The following is a 22,693-nucleotide window of genomic DNA, read 5'->3' as shown; positions in this document are numbered from 1 at the left end:
TATATATATATGTACATATATACATATATATTGTATATTGTATATATATTGTATATACATGTATATATATGTATATTGTGTATATATATGTATATTGTATATATATATGTATTGTATATTGTATATATATATGTACATATATATATATGTATTGTTCTGTGTACTTCTCTGCCTCTTCCTATTAGGTCAGGGGTTTTATTGGAACATACCTACACATTTGTTTACATATGGTCTGTGACTGTCCCTTTGCAGACAATATTTGCTGACTCTTGTACTAGATCATAAATTCCTCAAGGGCAGGGACTATCTTACCGTCTCTTTGACCTACTTAATGCCTAACATAGCAGGTGTACCTTGAATATTTAGTGAATTGCATTAAACCTAAATGAAGTAAATAAGTGACTGCTTCCATGGGGGCAAACGGGAACCATTAAGAGAAACTGACTCGTGGAGAGGAGTTGCCGAACGGGAGGTAAGGTCCCTTCTTCCCAAAGAAGTCCAGAGTGTGTTATAAAAAAAGTTAAGGATAATCAGTCCACTATAAGCCTACATATGTTGGAATATACCACTTTGAAGCACATCTTTTGATGAAACATTTTGTAGAGCAAAACCAATTTTCCCATTAGGATATTAATATTCATGCCCATACATACCAATGATTAATTTCTTTACAAAACATTTGTTCTCGGTCTTAGAGTTCATAGACCGTGTGTTTAATAAAGGCAGTCTTCATTGATTAGAACAACTCTACTCTTAGCATTACAAGCTACTGCCGCTTCTGGTAATTATTTCAATTGCCTAAATGGTCGCAGTTTATTTACATCCCATGTCAGGTTTTAAAACTAAACCAAGGACTCAAAACCATAGCATTGACTTCCACTTAACATCAAGAGGGAATAACAGGAACCAGATTTACCTTCCGTCCTGAATCACTAAAAAATCTGCACAAAACATGGGGAAAAAATGGATTTCCAGGCACTTAGACATTAAGCAAAAAAGGACAAGGATCCCTGGAAGATAGAAGAGAAATGCAGTCAGTCCCGCTATTGCTTCAGTTTAGTTTTGAGAGAGTTTTCAGGTCATGATGCCAAGAGACATGGAGCTGAAGGGCATAGAGGCATGGAGGGCATGAAGACATAGTGTCCACAGAGCCTAGAGTTCACGGGAGAGAATGCCAGCATGGAGACAATTACTGAGAGAGACAGAGGGGGAGATTCTAGAGGTCTGAAGAAGGTTCCTCTGGAGCAGTCAGCAAAGTACTAATAAGTGCCTACCTGTGAGGAAAGTAACTGAGGCCAGAGAAAGGACAGCCAGAAAGGACTAGAGGAAAGAGTATTTGGAGTTCGCAACAGGGCTGACTTCCCACAACCAAATTAGAAAACCTGATCATCCATAGGCCTATTGCAGTATCATCAGCTAATCATATGCTCAATATTTGGCACTCCAGTGCAACGCAAGCTCTCTGAAGGCTGAGTGCATGTATGTTTTAGTCACTTTCATATGCCCAGTGCCAAGCATAGTGGCTGGCTCTAGAAGAAGTTCTGTATAATAGTTCACTAAATCCAAGATGCCAGTAATTGTAAGATGTGCCCTGATTTTACATACCACTAAGAAAGAAAAACCTCTCTGATTAAACTCTGATTTGCCTTCACTTTTAAGTGGCAACTCAAACTCAGAGCTGTGAAAATAGGAAAAAGTGTGTGTCTTAGAATATAGGATATACTATGAATATTTAAAAAAAAAAAGGAATGACTAAAGACTAGTCCTATAACGTATTTCCGTATTTGCAGACCATACTTTCTCTAGAGTCCCACAAAAAGAGAAACCCGTGCATATGGTTTGGAACCAACAAATTTATGGGTAAAGGGAAATGGTCTTCTATATGAGCCAATTACAAACATGTTCTTTCCTTTTTTTTTAATAATCTTTTAATTAAGGTTACATAGCGCAAGAAACATTATTAGGTATCAATTTGTATAATGTCTTGGATCTTCAGATTTTCTCCAGTGACAGGAAGCTGTTAATTTCCCTTTCCGTAAGAAAGGATTGTTTGGCAAATGGGCAGGAAACAGCGGTGGAAAGCAAGAGGAAGGGTGAGCCTGTGGCAGGGGCAAGTCAGAGCTGGATGAAAAATTCACTACGATCACTCAACACTGTGCACCTTATGTTAAGAATATGGAAGGAATCTCTAGGTTACCGAATCCTTTGAGACTCATCAATCGACCATCAAGCACATGAACCACACAGCCGTAAAGGACATCCATTCTAAAGGCTGAAGGGATATTAGTGACTATAAAATGAGGAAAGTGGCATAGTAAGAAAGGAATATTTAGGATCCAATTAAGTTTCAATTCTGCCTTTGGCACTTATTACTTGTATAACCTTGAGTTTTTATGTATTTATCTAGAAAATGGGACCCATAATATGTAGCTTATAGGATTGTGAAGAGGTTTAAATAATAAATGAAGGAAAAGCACTCAATCACAAGTTTGGGACCCAGAGTCAAAAAATATCAGCTTTTGTTATTTTTATTCTGAAAAAGAAAGAGGAAGCTGCCTAACGTGTATGAATATTATCTATTGTTTATTCGTTATTGGTGCAATCTGGGTTTTTAAAAATTTTGTTACAAAAATCTTTAAAACTACCAGGACCAAAAAGAAAATTAAAAGCAAGAAAAAGAATGGCTCTGTGCCAAAATGTTCTTGTAAGCTCATTTGGGGAACCTGTATTTCTTTGCTTTACCAAACCACCTTTATTCATCTTTTTATCAACAAAGTGTGCCATTTATATTGGAAACAAAAAAGTACCAGGATCACGACTGTACAGTTCAGTGAATCACCATGAAATGCACATGCCCATGTAACCACCCTGGTCAAGAAGTAGAACATTGCTTGACCCCTGGAGCTCAATCCTCGTGGTCCCTCCCCGTCTCTAATTCCTCTCTACCTCCCAAATGCAACCATAACTCTAGTTCAAACACCATAGATTCGTTTCGCCTGTGAATTTTTTGTGGGTATGCTTGTTAACTTGTTTTTTCAACCTTGGACTTGAGATATCCATCTCTGTTTTTATGTGTGACTGCAGTTCTTACATTTCCGTATCTGTCATTTCATTGTATGAATAGGCCACCATCAACTTAACCATTTTATTGTTGATGATCATCCGATCTGCTTTTGCTCAACTTTTTAGTCGACATTAAATGATAGATAATGGCTCATACCTGGTTGGGCTTTTAACGTAATCATTCATGTGAGCTGATGAAAATGATGGTTAAAATGGCTACAGCCGATAGAAGCTATAAGCAGCAACTGAGTTCAGTTGGAAAGTCTGCTGAGGAGGAACGTGTAATGGAAGTCTCAGGAACCATTATAAGTTCTTCATAATATGAAAGAGGGCAATCAGACAAGCATTGTCTCTTCATCAGAATGATGAACAGAGATGCCAACTGCACATAATATACAGTGAATACAATATGCACAGCCAAATAGAGGGATTTCAGAGGCTGAAAAATAACTTCTCTCCCACTCAAAAGCTTCCACCTGTAATTAGCATAGTACGGACAGCGTGATGGAACTTAAAATTCTTAGTTCTTCCTGTAGGAGGATTTGAACCGACCTGAGGTTTGAATCTTGTTTCTTCGCTCGCTAGAAAAATGACTGTGGACAAATTGCTCAACCACATCACGTTTCAGTTTCCCTACCTGTTAAGTGATGATGCAAAGTAGCACTCGCATCATCTGTTTGCAGTGAGAACGTACGTAGAGGGTTTAGCCCGGCAGCAGGCGTAAAGAAGGAACTCAAGAATGAGGCCAGATGCTGTGGCATAGTGATTCGTCCTACCACCTCAGGGTCAGACTGCCTGGGTTCAAGGTCTAGCTCTGTGTGAACTTGAGCCAGCTATTTAACTCCTCTGTGCCTTAGTACCATCCTCTCCAAAATGAGGATGATAATAGCCAATCCAGAGTGTTGTTGTGACGGTTAAGTGAATATATATTCTGGTACATGATCAACACTGAAAACATTTCCCCAGACACTAAAATTCGGAGCCACAGCCTCAGCCCTGGCTACACATTAAAAAAAATTTTTTTCGATCCTGATGCCTCGATCCTACCGACAGATAGTTTGGTTTAATTTGTCTGTGGTGAAGTCTGGGAGAGCTTGAGAATCTCCTCAGCTGATTCTAAAGTGCAGCACAGTCTGAGATCCCCTACTTTAGTGATGCTTTCTTCTCAGGCCAGTTAAGCTCCAGCAGTCATTCACACTGTGATCCCCGAACACCAGGAATTGTTGAACACAGTCTTCGTACAGTGCTTCAGCTATAACTACTGAGGGGTTCTTTGTAAGTCACCTGAGTTGCGCAGAGTTGAACAATACTAGGGGTTTACAAGAACTTAGGGCAAGTACACACGGGCCCTGGTCACTAAGCCACTAGCCCAAAATGCAGTGATTGCTATAATGCACAAAGTTCCATAGAGGCAAGGAAAACAGGCCATTAACATTTTATGGAGACCCATGAGGGCTTCGTGTAAGAAGTGGCATCCACTTCAAGCAGATCTTAAAAAATGAGAAGTGAATTCACCTTCATAGTCCTCAGTTTTCATATCCCTAATAGGACTGCTGAGGCCCTTTCTTCTAACAACACTAACGTTTAAGATTTTAGAAGATCAATTCATGTGTAGTTTGGAAAATATTTTGATATTCTGACTTCATTAAGGCATAGTCGTTTTTGGAAAGCAACTGCAGTTGCCCTTTTTTGGGGGGCAGGGATGGAACATGATTTGCGTTAGGCATATGCAGTTTGCTTCAGATTGGAGCTCATGGCCTCTCAAGTCCTCGACGCAGTCCACAGCAGTCCTGAGGTTTCAGTGCGCAAATAGTCTTTGATGACATTAAAATCAGAGAAAAACACAGATCCACTTGGTTTTCATTAGGTAAGGAAAGGGGAGTATTTCCTGCTGACTGGGCTCCTATGGCAGAAGAACGGAGCCCTAGATGCCTCCATGAGAATTCAGAGAATATGCTTGCATCCGAACAAACTGAAGGAGCAAGAAGGGGAGATGGACACTCTCATCGGCATGCCGAGAAACTTCCAAATTAGTTGTGACAGTGCTGAGGAAGCAAAACTTAGATAAAAATCGCCTGTCTGGGTGCTCTCTCATCATCTAAACCATTGCTGTTTTATTATTATTTCTTTGGTTAGATTTCTCTATAAGAAATAGCTATCAATGAAAAAGGAACATAATGCTATTTGGTACAGAGAAGTGAAACTTTATAATAATGTAATTATGTGACAGTAACATAATGTAGGCAGCCAGGATTCTCTGTGGTAATGAACAGCCAGCCAGTTAAGGAAAGATGGGCCCCTGGCTATGTGGGCTCCTTTTATTTGTTCTATATCCTAGAGAAAGTTTTGATGGATCTTTCACAACGACTAGACTTTAGAGAGGTATATATTCGTTCATTCATTCAGTCAACAAACATTTACTGAGCATATACTATAGGCTAGGTGCTGTTTTAGGGAGCAAGCCAGATAAAGATCTTTGCCTTCAGGGAGTTCATAGCCCAGCGAAGGGAAACAGGCAATGTACAATAAGTTTAATTCATAATCGAGTTTGATATAGGTAAGAGTGTTGCTATAAGGTAATAAAAGTATGGTGAGAAAACAAAAAACAAACTGAAGAGTTGGGTCAAGGTATTGATGAGGGCATGGGTGAGATGATAAAGGCCAGAACAGGCTTTATTGAGAAGGCAGGATTTGAATAAAGACTTGGAAAAGCGTATCAGGTAAATATCTGGGGTCAGAGCATTCCAAGCCCAGAGAAGAGTCATTGCAAAGGTCCAAAGATGACAGCATGTCCCTGGCATGTTCAAGAAGCTGCAGGAGGCCAGTGTACCTAGACCAGTGAGCAAGGAAGTGGTGGTCAGCTGGCTGTCATCTTGGTAATTGAGATAACCAGGCCATGTGTCTCTCGTCATTCAATAGGGTAGCCCGGCTTTGTTCCCTTGGTAGTATTTATAGGATCCCAAGAGTAGCAAGAGAAAGCTAGCTACAATATGCAAGGACTTTTAAAGTCTCTGCTTGTGTCACATTTGCCATTGTCCCATAGGCCAAGGCAAGTCACATAGTCAAGTTGACAGCTAATGTGGGAAGGGGCTACTACCCAAAGCATATGGATAGAGAGAGGAGAATCATTACAGCCATTTTTGTAAAAACTATACCTCATTGCTTTACTTTACTGAGTTGTAATCTATTTTATGGATACGTCAGTCTTCTTAAAAGTTCTCTTTCTTTTTGTAGTACATATTCCATAATAGTTCATTTTTACCTCACTGTGTGGCATTTCTAAGAACCAAAGACATTTAGGCTATATGACCCAGATAGTTACCCATTTTAGTGAAATGGAAAGAGAGAGTTCAAAATAATCCTGTATTTAACTTTTTGAGAGATCTCAAAAAAGTTAAAAATAGAACTACCCTATGATCCAGTAATCATGCTACTGGGTATTTACCCGAAAAATACAAAAACAGTAATTCAAAGGGATACATTTACCCCTATGTTTATTGCAGCATTATTTACAATAGTCAAGATATGGAAGAAGCCCAGGTGTCCATCGGTAGATGAATGGATAAAGAGGTTGTGGTATATATACACAATGGAATATTATTCAGCCATAAAAAGAAGGAAATCTTGCCATTTGAGAGAACATGGATAGAGCTAGACAGTATAATGCTAAGCAAAATAAGTCAGTCAGAGAAAGACAAATACCATATGATTTCACTCATGTGGAATTTAATACACAAAACAAGTGAGCAAAGGAAAGAAAGAGACAAAGCAAGAAACAGACTCTTAACTATAGAGAACAACCTGATGGGTCCCAGAGGGGAGGTGGGTTGGGGGCTGGGTGAAGTAGGTGATTGGGGATTAAGGAGTGCACCTGTGATGAACAATGGTTGAATCACTATAGTGTTGAATCACTATAGTGCACACTTGAAACTAATATAAGACTGTATGTTAACTATGCTGGAATTAAAATTAAAAAAACTATAATCCTGAACCTCAAGATGCTATCCCAAAAAGATTTATGAGTCTCACCAGGACTTGAGCAGAAGCACAGCCTGGGTAGCTTCTCCCACCATCAGCTTCCCCATAAAGGCTGCCAACAACATTCTGGAACTAGAGTGCCAGTGGTGCTGCAGCTCTGTCCCAAGAGAATTCACATACGTCATCTCTCGGCATATTTTTATCACACACTCACTACATCAACAACTCTTCAGTTTGCTGTGGCTTGGGGAATATCAACAGGGAAAGTTTATAAAGTCTCCCATACATGCAGACATCTGGCTAAAGCAAGCAGGCCTGCAGATCAATTTGCCAAAGCTTGGCTTTCTTACTTTTCAACCTTTTATCCAAAAAGTAAATAAAATCCGGATTTTACAAGACAAAATTATTCCCACCGTCTTCCAGAAATACCAATCTGACCTAGCAAATTCATTCCAATTAGCTGTGGATGTACTCGATTCAAGGAGCAATCATCTTTGATTTTTAGAGTTAAAACAGACATTCAGATAAATTCTTATTTCAAAACTTCTGTAGGTATCAGCCTTACTGCTTTCATAGTTTCTCTTACTGAAGCCTCTAGCTAGAAACATTCTCATGGGAAATAAAGCAAGACCAAACATAGTAAGCCTCTTTTGTTTTAAATTCCAAGCTGTCCCGGGTTTGGCAGCTGCTTGAAATGGTCCAGCTGGTCTTAGTTGACCAGATGGCCAAAAAGTAAGGGGGAAATTTGCTTATATAGGAAATAGGGCATCTCAGTTAATGATGGCCAAAGATAATACCTCTGGATCCCTGCTTTAAAGGAGATGGTTATCGATCTGTCAGAGTCACCTGCACACTGCATCATCCCAACTGTCCCCTACCAATGCTAGCTCTCCCCTCTACAGTCTCTGGGCTGCAGCTACAAATGGGGACTCAAGACACACTTAAGGAGTGGCAGCAAATCATTCAGAAATAATAGAAAACACAGAGTAAAGGAAAATAATTGTTTAACCCTGTTTGGCCACGCTCGAAGCCTGCCTGATGTCCCACAGGCTTCTATTCACTTTATCCTGATATTTTCCCGTGGGCTGGAAAGACAACAATACACCCAGCCTTTAGTCTACCATTAGGGGTTTTGTGCTCCAAATAGAACATTACCAGCAGAACAGCTTCTTGGAGGTTGGCAGAGATGTATATTTTAAAAAAACAACAATTTTACAGCTTCAAATGGGAAGGCACCTATGAAACAGATATCATGCTGGTATTTCATTTTCCTGTATTTAGGGAAGAGACTGAACTTTTGAAAACCAAATCAAACCAAACAAAACCAGACCAAACAAAACAAAAACCACAAAAAGCTTTCGTTGGCAGGAAAGCAGGAAATTAACTTGGAATCAATAAACACAAGTTTCTTACTTGAAATGTGTTTAAAATTTGTGAAACATGTTGGAAACCTGCCCAGAGCGTCTTCTAGAAAAGCTTATGTTATGAGTGTAGCCCAAATATTATGAGTAGAAAGTCCTCATTGCCTGGAATAACCTTTACCACCTCCTACTTTACCTATTTAATATGCTACATAGATTCAGCTCAGGCTCCCTCCTTCAGGCCATTTTCCCAACACTACTCCTTCTCTCCCTCCTTCTCTGGCTCTCCTCCTCCAACCTTTCCCTCCCCCTCTACTTCTCCCTCCTTCATTTAATAGGTTTGGCATCCCCCTGGATGTCCTTATATTCCACATCGTTTAATAGTCACCATTTCAAGTTTCTAGTATGTCTCTGGCATACTAGATGACAACCCCCTGGGGCAGGGCCTATGTTTTATTTATCTTTGATTTACCTAGCTCCTAGCACAATAGGTGGCACATTGAAAACATTCAATAAATGTCAGTTGAATAAATGAATGGACGATGAATCACCAATTAAATAATGGCTGGAATACCACTTGACCATAAGTCTTATTAATAATGTTTATTCATTCACTAACCCACTCTTTACTGAGCGCCTACTACTACTTTACTGAGCGAGACGTTGTGCTAAGTGTTAGGTATGTTAATGAGGACAACATCAATGAAGTCCTTGCCCTCATAGGTATAAAGCTCTAAAATTAAGTATGTTTATATATAAGTGTGACAGTATAGGAATGAGATATTGTCTCAGAATTTTGACTAAATCCTTATTCTGAAGGGAGACTACACATGTGCATGAAGGATACAGGACTTGCTAGAACAAAGCAAATGCTATCTAGAGACCATTGCACCCAACATCCTGGATTATTACAGAAGACTAGACATTTGAAAAGAATTAATTGAAGTATTGGAATTCATGGGTATTGACAGGGCTGCGGCATTTTCTCTATTCTCCTAAAAATGGGGAGAATGTGGCTCACCCCCACCCCTGCAAGGGAAGAGACAGGCATCTCCTGCACGTGTCTTGTATCTGCTGAGCTGATGAAATTCCAACAGGTTGCTCCTGGATCAGAGAGTAAAAGTGTCATTAGGAGAACCTGTCATGTGTCCTCAGTAGTTTGGGGTTTGTATGCAAACAGGAGCATCACTACTTGTTTCTTACCTGGATAAATTCTGAAGGCAGTGGGCTGGAATCCCCAAAATGGTGGGGTGGAAGTGGAATGGTCAATAGTTAAATTACATTTCCACTATTTAGCAAGGCAACAAACACACGTTCTTGGTGGGCCAAATACATGGCGTGGAAGATAGATGTGAACCATCTTGAAAACATGTCAACCAGGAGGGCTATCTTTGTGAGTAAGGAAACCCTGAGAGTAAGATGTTTTATGGGATAAGCTGCTAGGAGGTGATAGATAAGAGGAGATTATGACACCAGTCAGAAATTGCATTATTCATCTAGGAATGGTGTAGTGTGCAAGTGCCCCTGGAATTACCAAGGAACTCAAGTTCACCTGACAAGAAAGCCAGCATTTGGAGGCTTGCCACTAGAGAAGGCAAGAGTTAGAACCAAATAGTGTCAATCACGTATAACTTTCTTCCATCCATTCTTTCCCTCAGCCCTCAACAGTGGAGAAGCAAGCAACATTCCCACCTCGCTGCACATCTTCAAGCCAAAGGTGAGGCCTGGGCTGGGGACAAGGGAGGGAAAGAGCATTGAATTGGTTGTGAGACTGAAGTTTTATTCAAACTAGCTGATTGTTTAAAAATCGGATAATGGACTGTGCTCAAGTATTTATCACCAATACTTCAGCTGTCTATTAAATTGTAAAACACATGTTTGTTCATTCTGGGTCTAATGGCATGGCGTGTAATTACCGAGAATCTATGGGATCTTTCTGAAGTCCTCCAGGGACAGGGAAAACAGAACCAACTGAGGATGTTTAATGGCAGTGATTGTAGAAAAACAAAGCCATTGCTTATTCAGACCCTCTAGAGCTTAACCCATTTAATAAATTGCCTACCTATGAAAAACACATCCATGGGTGTATACACACACACACACACATATAACAAACTTCGGCTCATCTCATTGGCAGCATGATTATAACCAAATAATGGGCCATCCAAAGAACATAGTATCTTCTACTCATAAGGCCCTTTATGAGTCTTCTAATATATCCTCCCATCCCATGGAGCAGTCTTTTCTATTATATTATGGACTGGGAGCAATAACGATGAACAGAATGATTTGAGTGCCTACCATGTACAAAAACTGGGCTAAACAATTTCTATAAATAATGCCTCATCTCATCCTAGTTCAGTTTTTGAAAGGGGTAGATAAGGTTATTCTCACTTTAGAAATGAGGAAACAGGCTTAGACAGGTCGAGTGAAATGAAGGCTTTAAGATTTAGATCCAGGAGGCCTGTCTGTATTTCAAAATATGTATTTGTGGATATTATTCTTCCCAAAGTCTACTTGAGAACTTCTGGAAAGGAAGACATAGTCATTCCTTTATAGTGTATGTCATATTTTAGGAGATTGTTCCATATATTAGGACTCTAATATTTTCTGTAAACAAAAAATTTACTCATAGGTTCTGTTTTTAGTCTGTCTTCTGCATGGTTGTATATGGGGGAACATGGCTGTTCAGTAATTTCTTTATCTACTCAATGAGGATTTATCGTTCATCTATTGTAAGTCACTATTGTAAGAACCCTAACACTGTTCTAGGTGCTGAAGTTAACATGATGAACAAGACAAAGTTTTTGCCTGAATAGAAGATATTGGGCATCTTCCTACAGATTGTACCTCCTTTGCTCTAATCATCTTCAATTTCTTCTTCTTTTTTCCATTGCAAAATAAAATTTAAAAATGTATGCCCATGTCTTCAAGAACATAGACACAAGCCTTCATAAACAAATATATTTATCATGATCACACTTAGAAAAGCCAGCAATAAAATCCTCAATATCCAAGATAGTAAAATAAGTATGATGAATATGCCAGATAGACTATTAAGTCATGGCAAATTAAGTTCATGATAGATTTTTAATGCTATGGAAATAGCAGATGATATATAACTGTCTTAAAAGTTTGATCCAGTTTTCGGTGTGTGCATGAGTGTGGGTTTGTCTACAAATGTCTGTAGAAAAAAGGCTAAAGGGAAATATGCCAAAGTCTTAACAACAGTTATTTACTGGGTGATATTTTCTATGTTTTTTTATAATAAGCATGTCTTTTAAAGTGCAAGGTTTATGCCTAGTGTGTAAAGGGCATTGCTTTAGGCAATGTACAGCCAGCAGTCAACATAGTGGGACATCTGCTTGGGGACTGCAGTGTTTATAAATCAAAATGAGTGTGTGTGTGTGTGTGTGTGTGTGTAAATAAGTATATGGTCAATTCTTTATTTTCCAGAACTTACTTTTTATCCCATTTTCCTTTCTCACTGTCTGTCATCTATATGAGTCACATCTCGCCACAGTCAGTTGTGATCCAACCATGTTTAATAATAGCCTAAGAAAAATACGCGTAGGAAGATGAACCTGCTTATGGCAAAGGGAGAACCGCTACAAGTTCAGAGCCGTGTAGAAAATGATTTTGGATTATACCATCTTCTGGTTTATCTGAGTTCCTAATTGCCTCTACATACAAAGATCACTAATCAGTGGCCATTTGCTTAGCAATAGTTTTGACCATTGATGTAGAATCATAATAGCTAATAAGAATGAGTAACAAATTTATAAAAATTCATGCTCCCATTCTGGAAATAAAGGACTAGTTCTTTTTCACAGCAGTGATAATTTGGAGGCAATAAATGTCTTACATTTTGACATTATCTGCTTACAATTTGTCACCAGTACTTTAGCTATCTATTAAATTCTAAACTACATGTTGTGTGCATCCTGGGGTTCAATGGCATGTTATGCAGTGATGGCTATAACTAACAGCTAACAAGGAACAAGCAAATGAACCTGTTTGGGATGGGGCACGCAGTGGATTAGAATTTTTGTTAGGTAAAATTGATTTGCGATTACATAGCTGCAAAAGAAGCTGTTAGTGTTTCTGATATCTGTATTTCAATAGAAATACAACACAAGTATTTTGTACTATTTGTCATTCTAGACAATTAAACAGTACTAGAGAGAGATCTATCCCTCTCTCCATTAGCATGCAAATCCTATATTTGTCTTTGGAGGCATAGAACTTGGAAAGTTGCTATGACCGTTTCCCCAGTATTCAGTCCATCTCCGTTACAGCCCCACCTCTTGCACATGCTATCTTGTCTTCCAACGCAGGAGATAATGCGGAACATGATCTAACATATCTCATGTCAAATGCAGCACAGCTGAACTTAAGCTCAAGTCAGCAAAGACAGGCGATTATATCTCAATTATTTTCTGGAACTAGGTTTTGGAGAGACGGCTCAACCAGTATAAGACAGTGTACAGTGAATACTAAATTGAACTCACACTCCTAGAAAATTGAAGACCGCGGCTCAATGTAGTCAGTGAAAAGGAAACCCACATAGGCACACTTCTGGGGTGCTGGGACGTTTCACAAACAGGATATTTATCCTCACTTGCTTAAGGAATATTTACAAATATAGAGGGCCTGCCCTTATATAAAAATAAATTATACAGCCATTATAGATTGTTACATAGACATTTTGTGGCACTTCAGGTAACAATCCATAATGGCTGTATAGATTCACGTATCTGATCTGCTGCACTCTAATATTTACATTTATTTCTCATATATACTCATTAGTATGGCGTTTCTATGTAAATTTCCAGGAGCTTCATTCAAACGTTTATTACTGTACATGACTTCACTGAGCATATGAATCACCATAGCCTCACCAGTAAATACTGGACAATACAGCATAAGTTGCCTCAGTCTTGCTGATTCCTGCAAGCTTCATGGCTCATGAACAGCATGAGGTCACAATCACTCAAAGGCTTCTTAGACATAATTCCTGAGCCATGTTTCTGCCTCCACTCATTCCTCTTCTCTGTCAACCCTTATTCCCCATCTCCCCTAACTGATCTGAATAGGAATTTCCCCTAGGTCCTCAGAGCTCTAATTCTCTCAAACTCAGCTCTCCGTTCTCTTATTGTGTTACACCTCCCATAATACCACAGGATGGCAAACATTTCTGTCCTCACAAAATCTGCCAGCCCACAAGACCTTTGACACCTGCCCTCCCACCCCTGGTCACTTGTCAAGTGAGGAGATCTCTTACCTTTGGCAGAGATGCCCTGGAACCTGAACTCTGGGTGGTCATCGTCAAGACGGTGGTTATGCCCAGTGCGACCCTAGCAGGGGCTGCATCCATGTTTATCCAAAAGGAGACCCAGGACAAAATGACTATCAACAGACTGGGGATGTACATCTGGATCAAATAATACCCCATCTGGCGTTCCAGGTGAAATTTAACCTCGATGCAGGTAAACTTTCCTGGAAGCAGGAAATAATTATTTAAAATCCAATTCGAATTTATCTTTCCCATTCCAGCCTCCCACTGTTGCTTTCTTTTTAAGAGTATTACAGGTAGATTTAGAAGATTGCATAAAATGCCCACCGTGCATAACCAATTCAACTCTTTTTCAAATCAACCAGTAATGAAGTAACAGTGGGGAGAATGAGTGATCTAAAGAGTCATTGGACCCAGACCATGTGGCATATTTAACTTTCTAACTCTGTGCTTGTTATAGCTTGATTATTTAGAGTTTCAGAATTTGCAAGACTTTCAGAAACTGACCAGAAGAAATACTCACGTTTTGTGAAGTTATAATATATAATATATAACCTGCAGTATATATGCATGGCATAAAATATATAGCATATAACCTACAGTATATATGTATGGCATAAAATGTATAGCATATAATATGTAACAGTTGAAAATGGTAAAGTTCACACGGAGCTCTCAAAGTATTTGGATAACTGTGTATCTGTCTTTGTGCTAGCCATAGTAAGAGAAAAATGTACATTTGTATATGCCGTGCATATAATCTACTCATTGTAACAGTTTCCTAGCTTTCTGGGTAATTGCTTGAGGACATTTAGAATATTCCTACAATCTGTTTACAGTGGTATATTACTTATAAAAAAGGGTGCATACAAAGGTTTTAAAACTTTGGACATACTATTAAGAGACAGAAGCTCCTGCCCCTCGCCACTTTTCTTCTTCTTTAATTGGTTTGGAGTCAGAACCTCGGAAGGTAATTTGGCTTAGTCCACACAAATTACAGGAGATAGGGTTGGATTCCTCTTGGTCAGGAAAAACACTTTGGAATCAGATTTTGGTCACTTCATTAGAAGCACCATTGACTACAGGAATAAGTGTTCACGAACATTCTATTCAGCAAGAGACCTGGGGCCGTCACTGAACAAACCATCCTGTCTAGCTTGTCTCTCCATGATCAGCCTGTGTAGAACCAAAGACTGGGACATCCATAGGAAAAGCCATCAGCTTTACTGGGCAGGCATGATCTCCCATTCTCCCCTGGCCCTGTGTGTCTATCAACACTACTGACAGTGCATGACCTTAGAGCCAGCTGAATTCCTGCCAGCTGATTTTCATCCAAATTCCTATTCCTATCCAGGACTGGAGAGCACAGCAACCGTATTCCTGAGTTTACAGAGACCTAGGTGGTTAGTCCTCTCCCACTAAGTCAAAGAGTACAAACTGACTTGAGGATCCAATGTCAAGAGTGGATGCCAGGGATGGGCCAGAATTTATGCTTTTCTTGCACTATGCACAAGGTCTTGTACACATTTCCTCAGATTCATTTGACAGCAAATGGTCAGTAAGAGAACAGCAAAAGATTCCCAAATCTGTTTCCTTCTGTCTCCATTTTGGAGGACTTACCTATTTTTCCCACTGACTTATTCCAGAGGGTATAAGCATCTATCTCTAGAGGGGTTTTGAGCCAAGCCCAGGTCTGTGCCTTGTACCTCCACTTTCTTGCTAAAGAGCTAGCAATTAAGGTGATATGATGGATCTTCCATGCTACAGATAGAGTCCACTTGGGTTTAGCAGCTGAAAGGAAACTTACCAGTGTTGTAGTGCTTTGTGCAGTAGCCAAGTTCCTTCTCTTCTTTCAAAATAAACTGAGGCAGGGTCAGTCCTTCAGCAACTTGAACTGGACCATCGCTTAACCACTCAAATATCAGGTCATTCATCGTGTACCCAACTGGAGTAAACAAATCATAGTGAAAAACTGAATGCATCTTTCAAGAAAGCTCGAAAGTCTAGCTATGTAAAGAAACAAGCAAGGAAGCCATCTAAAGCCGACACATGCTCAGTCAATTCAAGAGCATTTTTTAAAAGATAAATGTTTATTCATTTTTGAGAGAGAGAGCACATGAGCAGGGGAGGGGCAGAAAGAGAGATGGGGACAGAGGATCTGAAGCAGGCTCTGTACGGACAGCATCGAGCCCAATGTGGGGCTTGAAATCATGAACTGTGAGATCATTACCTGAGCCACAGTTGGGCATTCAACTGACTGAGCCACCCAGGCACCCCAAGAGCATTTTTTAATAAAAGAGCTATAATCATGACAACTACATGTCATTGGACCCAAAGATATTGAAGAGAGCAAACTATTTCTGGATGATTTTTTTCTGTGTAATGGGAGGATGGAATCTATGAAGTCCATTTTCTTCTACCCTCTTTATTTACTAAATCTTTCTGAAGAACAAACCAGTAAATAAACATAAAAATCCTTTGAAGATTGTCTTTACTTGAAAGAGCTGACAACCCAGTAAGACAATCCGATTCTTGGCACCAGGCTTAGTATTTTAAATGAAAAGCATTCTTCTTCTTCTTTTTTTTTTTTTTTAGATGAGAATGAATTCATTACAGGGCTGCCTAAAACACTCCCATTGCAAGTGTGGCCCCTCTTCTAGGGTATATTAGCTTTATTTTCAGAAAGCGTATCTTAAAGTCTTTATGTTCAATCTTATGTTATTTTACCAAGTGGGGAATGCTGTAGAATAACGCAAATCAAGAATATCCATGTGTGCTAGTATCTTGCTAAATGGGCCCACTCATCACAATGATTCATAGGAAGTAAAACAGATTCTCCACTATGTAATGTCCTATTGTTATGTGACTTTTGAACCAGCCACAGTAAGATTGTTATCAGTTTATTAAACCAAAGTTAGTTCTTAGTTTCTAAGCTCCTGCTAACTAGGTCACTATCTGTTAAGTGCTCCTGGACCTTTTCACACCTCAGAAATGAAGGCTGCTATACCTTCAGGTATCATTTCTCTCCCTTCCCACTTTGTTTGTGATACTTGAATTCTAAAATGAGAGTGAGTAGCACAAGAGATGTTATATGAGGTCTTGGCTAGCCAATAGCTTCAGCATATTTATTAAGTTTATAGATTCTTATTCTTGTTGACTGCAAGATAGTGACTCACCAAAGCCACCCAGAAATCAATGGCAAAGTTAACTGGAATCTACTTTCCTCTTTCTTTGGACCACCTTTTCTATTCAAAGCCAAAAAGGAAAGCATGGACGTCAAGGAATTACAAAGAGAACCCTGTGCAAGCATTGATGTTCCATTAAGAGAATGGCCAACCCTGTCTCTTGCACTGCTACCCTGTAAGAGTGCTTCTTGGGTGTCTCCAACAACTGCAAGAAGCTTATAGCCCTGTATCCTTGTAGCCCCACATCTTTATCTGGCAAGCTTCTTACTGGCCACCACAATAATAATTGTTGTCAGCCATCCTGAAGTCCCACACTGGGACAGAAAGAGGAGTCAAAGAGAGGGGGAAGGAGGGAGGAAGTAACATGAGGGCAAAAAAGTGAGGAATAATTCCCACCCTATACATTCAAAGTCAGAGGTAAACACACCGCTGCTTCTTTGATTTCGTTACTTCCAGGGCCTGCAAGAACCAAACATATTTACTAATTGGAGCTTTTTAAATCTTGGAGGAGCCTCAGATGACAGCTATGGTTGCTGTTTTACAGAGAAAATAAGTGTTGGGGTGAGGCAGGGGAGAGTTTGGACCAGTAGAGAAGACACAAGAAAGGAACCATTATATAAGAAAATGTTTTTCTCAACTTTCTTCTCAGGAGAAGGGACAATAGGGAAAAAAATAAATACATAAAGCCTACTGTAAATCAAAAATTCTCATTTTATCCCCGCTAACTTCTTAAAACAAAGACATTTCATTATTTTGTTTATTTCTGTAGGGAATTTCAAGGGAAATCTACAGTGATTTGAAGTGATCAGGAGGAAACCCTGTGACTGCCTCTTTTTTTAATAATAGTTGACACGTCTTTTTATCTTTATCATTTGTCTACACCAAGAAGTTAAAAGTATTTCCTTGCCCTTGCCTCATTAAATCTCCTAACATCCCTGTAGGTCAGTAGCACTTGTTATTCTCTGCATTTTACAAACAGAGAAAGTGACAGAGCAAGCCATAAAAACATTTCATGTCTCTTGCCTAAAGATCTTATTACCTTGGAGGCATCAGCGACTTATGGCACATGTCAAAAATTTCAGTGACATCAGGGTAGGGCATAAAGGGGACAAAGTAGATAGCATTTCTCTGTTTCCTTCCCCATGCCTTTGTGAATCCACTGCCCATCTAAGGGAAATGCCATTTCTTCCATATCATCTCTAGCCCCCCCGTTCTTCTACCCTCCTCTGGTGAAGGTCCCTGTATCTTGCCCTCAAATCAGGTATCCCTTCCTGCCACAGGTCCTTTGGGGTGATGGTCTTCATGAGCATAAGATAGAAAGAAACAATTTTCTGATTAGAGAGTGATTCATTTTAGAGAATGAATGACTAATAATCTTAATTTTCCCAGGACACATTTTTATTTCAAATAAAAGTTACTAAATCAGGTTTGTTTTTTGAGGAAGGGTAAGTTATTTGGCCTTTTATTTTGAAAGAATGTCCGTGTATGAGACTTGCACACACACTTGCTTCTCCTTCCATTAGGGCCTTGGGAGTTGGTAATGGGTAGAGAATGAGTCTCATGGGTCCTTTCTTCTTAATGACACATTAAAAGAACCAGGTCATTGGTTAAAACAAGCAGGCAGTCATTTCAACAGTAGGGACTTACAACTCTCCAGCTGCATTGTACACGTCTGGACATCCATTGGAAAATTCTTCAAGTCCATGGGACAGGATAGGGTCAAGGTGAGTCTTAGCAAAGAAAAAAATTAAAAACAAGTTTTAGATCAGTGAGGTCTGATTCTTGAGGAACAAACCAAAAATACATTTGGCATTAAGCAAAGTGACACTGATCTAAAGAATGAAATCTAAGCTCTCAGAGCAATGCTTTCTGTTTTTCAAATTAACAAGTAGTCATTGGTAAATTTTGAGAATATTGTAGAATTTCATCATAACCCCTTACTCTCTATTTCCCATCTTCCCACCTCAGTGACCTCAAGTGTATTCTAGAATCAATAAGAGCACCTGAGGAATAATGTAATGAGAACAATGGGCTCTTGGTCACACTGATGTCCAATAGACCTAAAGTTCATACTATTTTAGAGTTATACTTTGGACACGTGGACTTTGCTCCAAGGACAATCAATGATGTGATAAACATAATTGGTTGTGATAAGCATTGGCTCTCCTTCCATCAAACGGGCACATGCTTACCTCTTCTTTTGCTAATGCCCTTGGATAGGTTAACAATATATTGTCGTACTTATTCTAAAATTTTGACAAATCTGGAGCCAATAATGCTTGAGCTGAAAAAACCATTTAAGGATGGTGGTCTTCACCTCTCTGCACCCAAGAAAGGCTACTCTGCTCCTCCTTTCCTCTTCCCTTAACTTTTCAGAGCTCTGGCCAGCTCTGACCATGCCTTGTATCAAGGTGTTGATTGAGCTGCTCTCTCTTTTCCACCATTTCCTTGTTTAGTCCTCAAGGAGATGGTGCACACCTGTAGCTCTTCAATTTTTTGGTACCTCAGAAGTGTAAGGAAGGAGATTAAGATTGAGCATCAGCAGATCTGGGTTCCCTTCCCAGTATTGCCTCAAACTATCTCTGTCCCCTAAGCAAGACCTTAAACTGAAACATTCATCTCCTTATCAATCGATGGGGTAGGGTAAAATGATGCTTATTCCCATTTAGCTCTAATATTAGTGTGCCTGTTATTCTAAACTTCAGTGCTCCAATTTCTGTTCATTTTCTCCCAAATATCTTTTATATGCATAGAACCCTCTGATGCGTGCCCTATTACCTGAACTTTCCTCAACTGTCATGCTCATGCTTGCTCTCCTTTTCTGGTTCTCTTCTCTTTCCTTTCTCTGCTTCATTTTGTCCATTCCATGCAAGCCAACACAGAGCAAAAAGTAATGGCATGCTTATGTTAAAGCAAGAAAATGTCTGGGATTCGAAGTGAGATTAAGTGCTGACAGTCTTCAAAATTGTTAAAATGCTACAATGATTGGGAAAAGCAAGACACCATGGAGTGTATTGTAATCCCAATTATGTAAAAATATTTTCAATTTGGGGAAGAAACACGACGCTGTCTTAAAAAGTATTTGTGTTTGGTGGGATGATTCATATTTTGTTTTTACTCTTTATTCTGCATTATCTGTGTTGACAAGTATAATTAAACATGCCTGTTTTCAAACAATAGCAGGAAGGCAAAATTATAAAATTCTGTTTTATCCAGTGATCCCTTGATTTGTTGTATTCTTATTAAACTTTTGCCATAAACATACAGTATTTCACCTTCATTGCTAAACAAATTACCTAGCTTCTGTGGGCTATTCTGAGAACACAAAAACTGTGTTTCTAAGGGAAAAAAGAATTGTTTTGAGTTGTAAACAAAGGACTTAAAAATAACATTTTATACAAGAAAAATAAGTTTTGTCAATCATGGAGTTCATTTAGAGATATAGATATAAATGTAAATACAGATATTTAGATTTTTTCATGTCATGAAGACTTTATTTTTGGAAAACACAATATTATTGAGATTAATGATGTAAACTGTTTAAGGGCAGAGTAAAAGAATCAAAATGAAAATTTCTAGTAATCAAAAACTGTTTAAAATCTGACCCTTTATTAAGGGGGAAAAGACCTCAACAGGATCTACAGATACAGGTTTTGTTACTAACACGATGAGAATCTATTTATTTTCTCCCACTTTTTAAACTGGAATATTTTTGTCAAACAAAAATAGGTTCATCATACAGAAATAATGAGGGGGCATGTGCATAATTTAAGTGAATCAAAACCAGAAACTTTGGAAATTTCATCACGATTTTGAAAAGTTTACTTTTGAGAAATTAAAAAATAATAATAGTGGAAATGAATACAGCTTTACAAAATATGCAGCATGCAATTCAACTGTATTTCATCTGCTATTGGAAACAACTCAATTTTAATATTCTTTTTTAAGTTTATTTATTTTAATACATAAAAATGCTTTTTTTATTATTTTATTTTTTTAAATTTTTTACCATTTCGATTTAGTTTTGAGAGACAGAGTGCTAGTGGGGGAGGGACAGAGAGAGAGGGAGACACAGAATCTGAAGCAGGCTCCAGGCTCCAAACTGTCAGTATAGAGCCCCATGTGGGGCTTGAACCCACCAACTGTGAGATCATGACATGAGCCAAAGTCGGACGCTTAACCGACTGAGCCACCCAGACGCCCCTACAAATTTTATTTAAATCCAAGTTAGGTAACATGTAGTGTAATAATGGTTTCAGGAGTGGAATTTAGTGATTCATCACTTACACATAACACCCAGTGCTCATCCCAGCAAGCTCCCTCCTTAATGCCCATCACCAATTTAGCCCATCACCCCACCCTTCTCCCCTCCGGCAACTCTCAGTTTGTTCCCTGTATTTAAGAGCCTGGGTGGCTCAGTCTTTAGTCCGACTTCAGCTCAGGTCATGATCTCCTGGTTGGTGGGTTTGAGCCCCACATTGGGCTCCTGCTGACAGCACAGAGCCTGGAGCCTGGTTCCGATTCTCTTGTCTCCTTCTCTTTCTGCCCCTCCCTTCCTTGTGCATGTGTGCACACATGTGCACTCTCTCTCTCTCTCAAAAATAAATACACATCACGTGGTTCACAAGTTTGAGCCCCGCATCGGGCTCTGTGCTGACAGCTGGGAACCTGGAGCCTGCTTAAGATTCTGTGTCTTCCTCTCTCTCTGCCCCTCCCTTGCTTTCTCTCTCTCTCTCTCTCTCTCTCTCTCAAAAATAAACAGTAAAAACAAGAGTCTTATGGTTTGCCTCCCTCTCTATTTTTATCTTATTTTTCCCTCCCTTCCCCTATGTTCATCTGTTTTGCTTCTTCAATTCCACATATGGGTGAAATTATATAATATTTTTAATCATAGGCTTGCTGAAAATGTTTTTATTGTGAAGTGAACTTTTTACATTTAGGGAGAAGTGGCCTCACACACGATGATTTTTGCCTTTGCGGAAGATCTCACAATCCTACAGGGACCCAGAATTCTTAGGGTCAAAACTGTGGAGAACCCCACTAAGAAATTCCCAACAAACCTGAAACTATCTGTGAGCTTTGCCTCAGCTGAGGACTCAGCAGGTATTCTTCTTCTTCCTCATTTGTTTTTCTAATTTCCTTTCCAGATAGGTTTTGTATTGGAACCCAATGGGCACCAATACAAGGAGAAAAGTTAACGGCTAATAGTTTGCTAAATCGTGTCATTAGCTGAGCAAATGGGAAGCCTTTGTAAAGACGTAATCAATCCCTTCATGGGTCACAGAGCCCATAATTTATGATGTCTCATTTACCACACATCTGCAAGCCTAAAATTCAGACTTGCCCTTTACTTATTTTTTTCTTTTTCATTGAAGTATACGTTAAACACAGTGGAAACCTACAAATCCTAAGTTACAGCATGATGACTTTTTACATCTCTATCCACCTCTTTAAAAACCACCCAGATCCAGATTTAGCATATATCCATCACCCCAGAACATTCCCTGTGTTCTCTTCCCTGTCAAGAACCTTCAAAAGGAACTACCACTACATTTATTTTTAAGCTATTTTTTATTTTTAAAAATGTGAGTTTTGTGGGAGGGGGGATGAGCTTGATATTATTCTGTTCATCTCTACTGAATTGTAGAAATGGCACCAAATAAGACTGACACATACAACATTATCCTGAAACGTGAACAATTTTTATCTTCTTTACTCTGGCTCTCCATCTGTTTTTGGTGGGTCTTACAGAATTAAATATTTTAATTGAAACTCAGACTTTTTGCTGGCAGACACTACCTACAGCATAT

General features: G+C 39.2%; 1 protein-coding gene across 2 annotated transcripts in view; it reads right to left on the bottom strand.

Moving 5' to 3' along the window:
• The window catches only part of GLRA2 (glycine receptor alpha 2), a 183,464-nt gene that overhangs the window by 95,778 nt on the left and 64,993 nt on the right, over window positions 1-22,693 (bottom strand). For both annotated transcript variants that reach the window (XM_049643470.1, XM_049643469.1), the window contains exons 5-7: window positions 18,531-18,613; window positions 15,506-15,643; window positions 13,687-13,901 (exon numbers count right to left, since the gene is read on the bottom strand). In XM_049643470.1, the coding sequence (XP_049499427.1) occupies window positions 13,687-13,901; window positions 15,506-15,643; window positions 18,531-18,613 (436 nt within the window). The remainder of the gene's footprint in view (window positions 1-13,686; window positions 13,902-15,505; window positions 15,644-18,530; window positions 18,614-22,693) is intronic.

Source organism: Panthera uncia, chromosome X (genome assembly GCF_023721935.1).
Source record: "Panthera uncia isolate 11264 chromosome X, Puncia_PCG_1.0, whole genome shotgun sequence".
Classification (NCBI taxonomy): domain Eukaryota; kingdom Metazoa; phylum Chordata; class Mammalia; order Carnivora; family Felidae; genus Panthera; species Panthera uncia.
The sequence above is the reverse complement of the archived record's forward strand: the minus strand, read 5'-3'. Positions and strand labels throughout refer to the sequence as shown.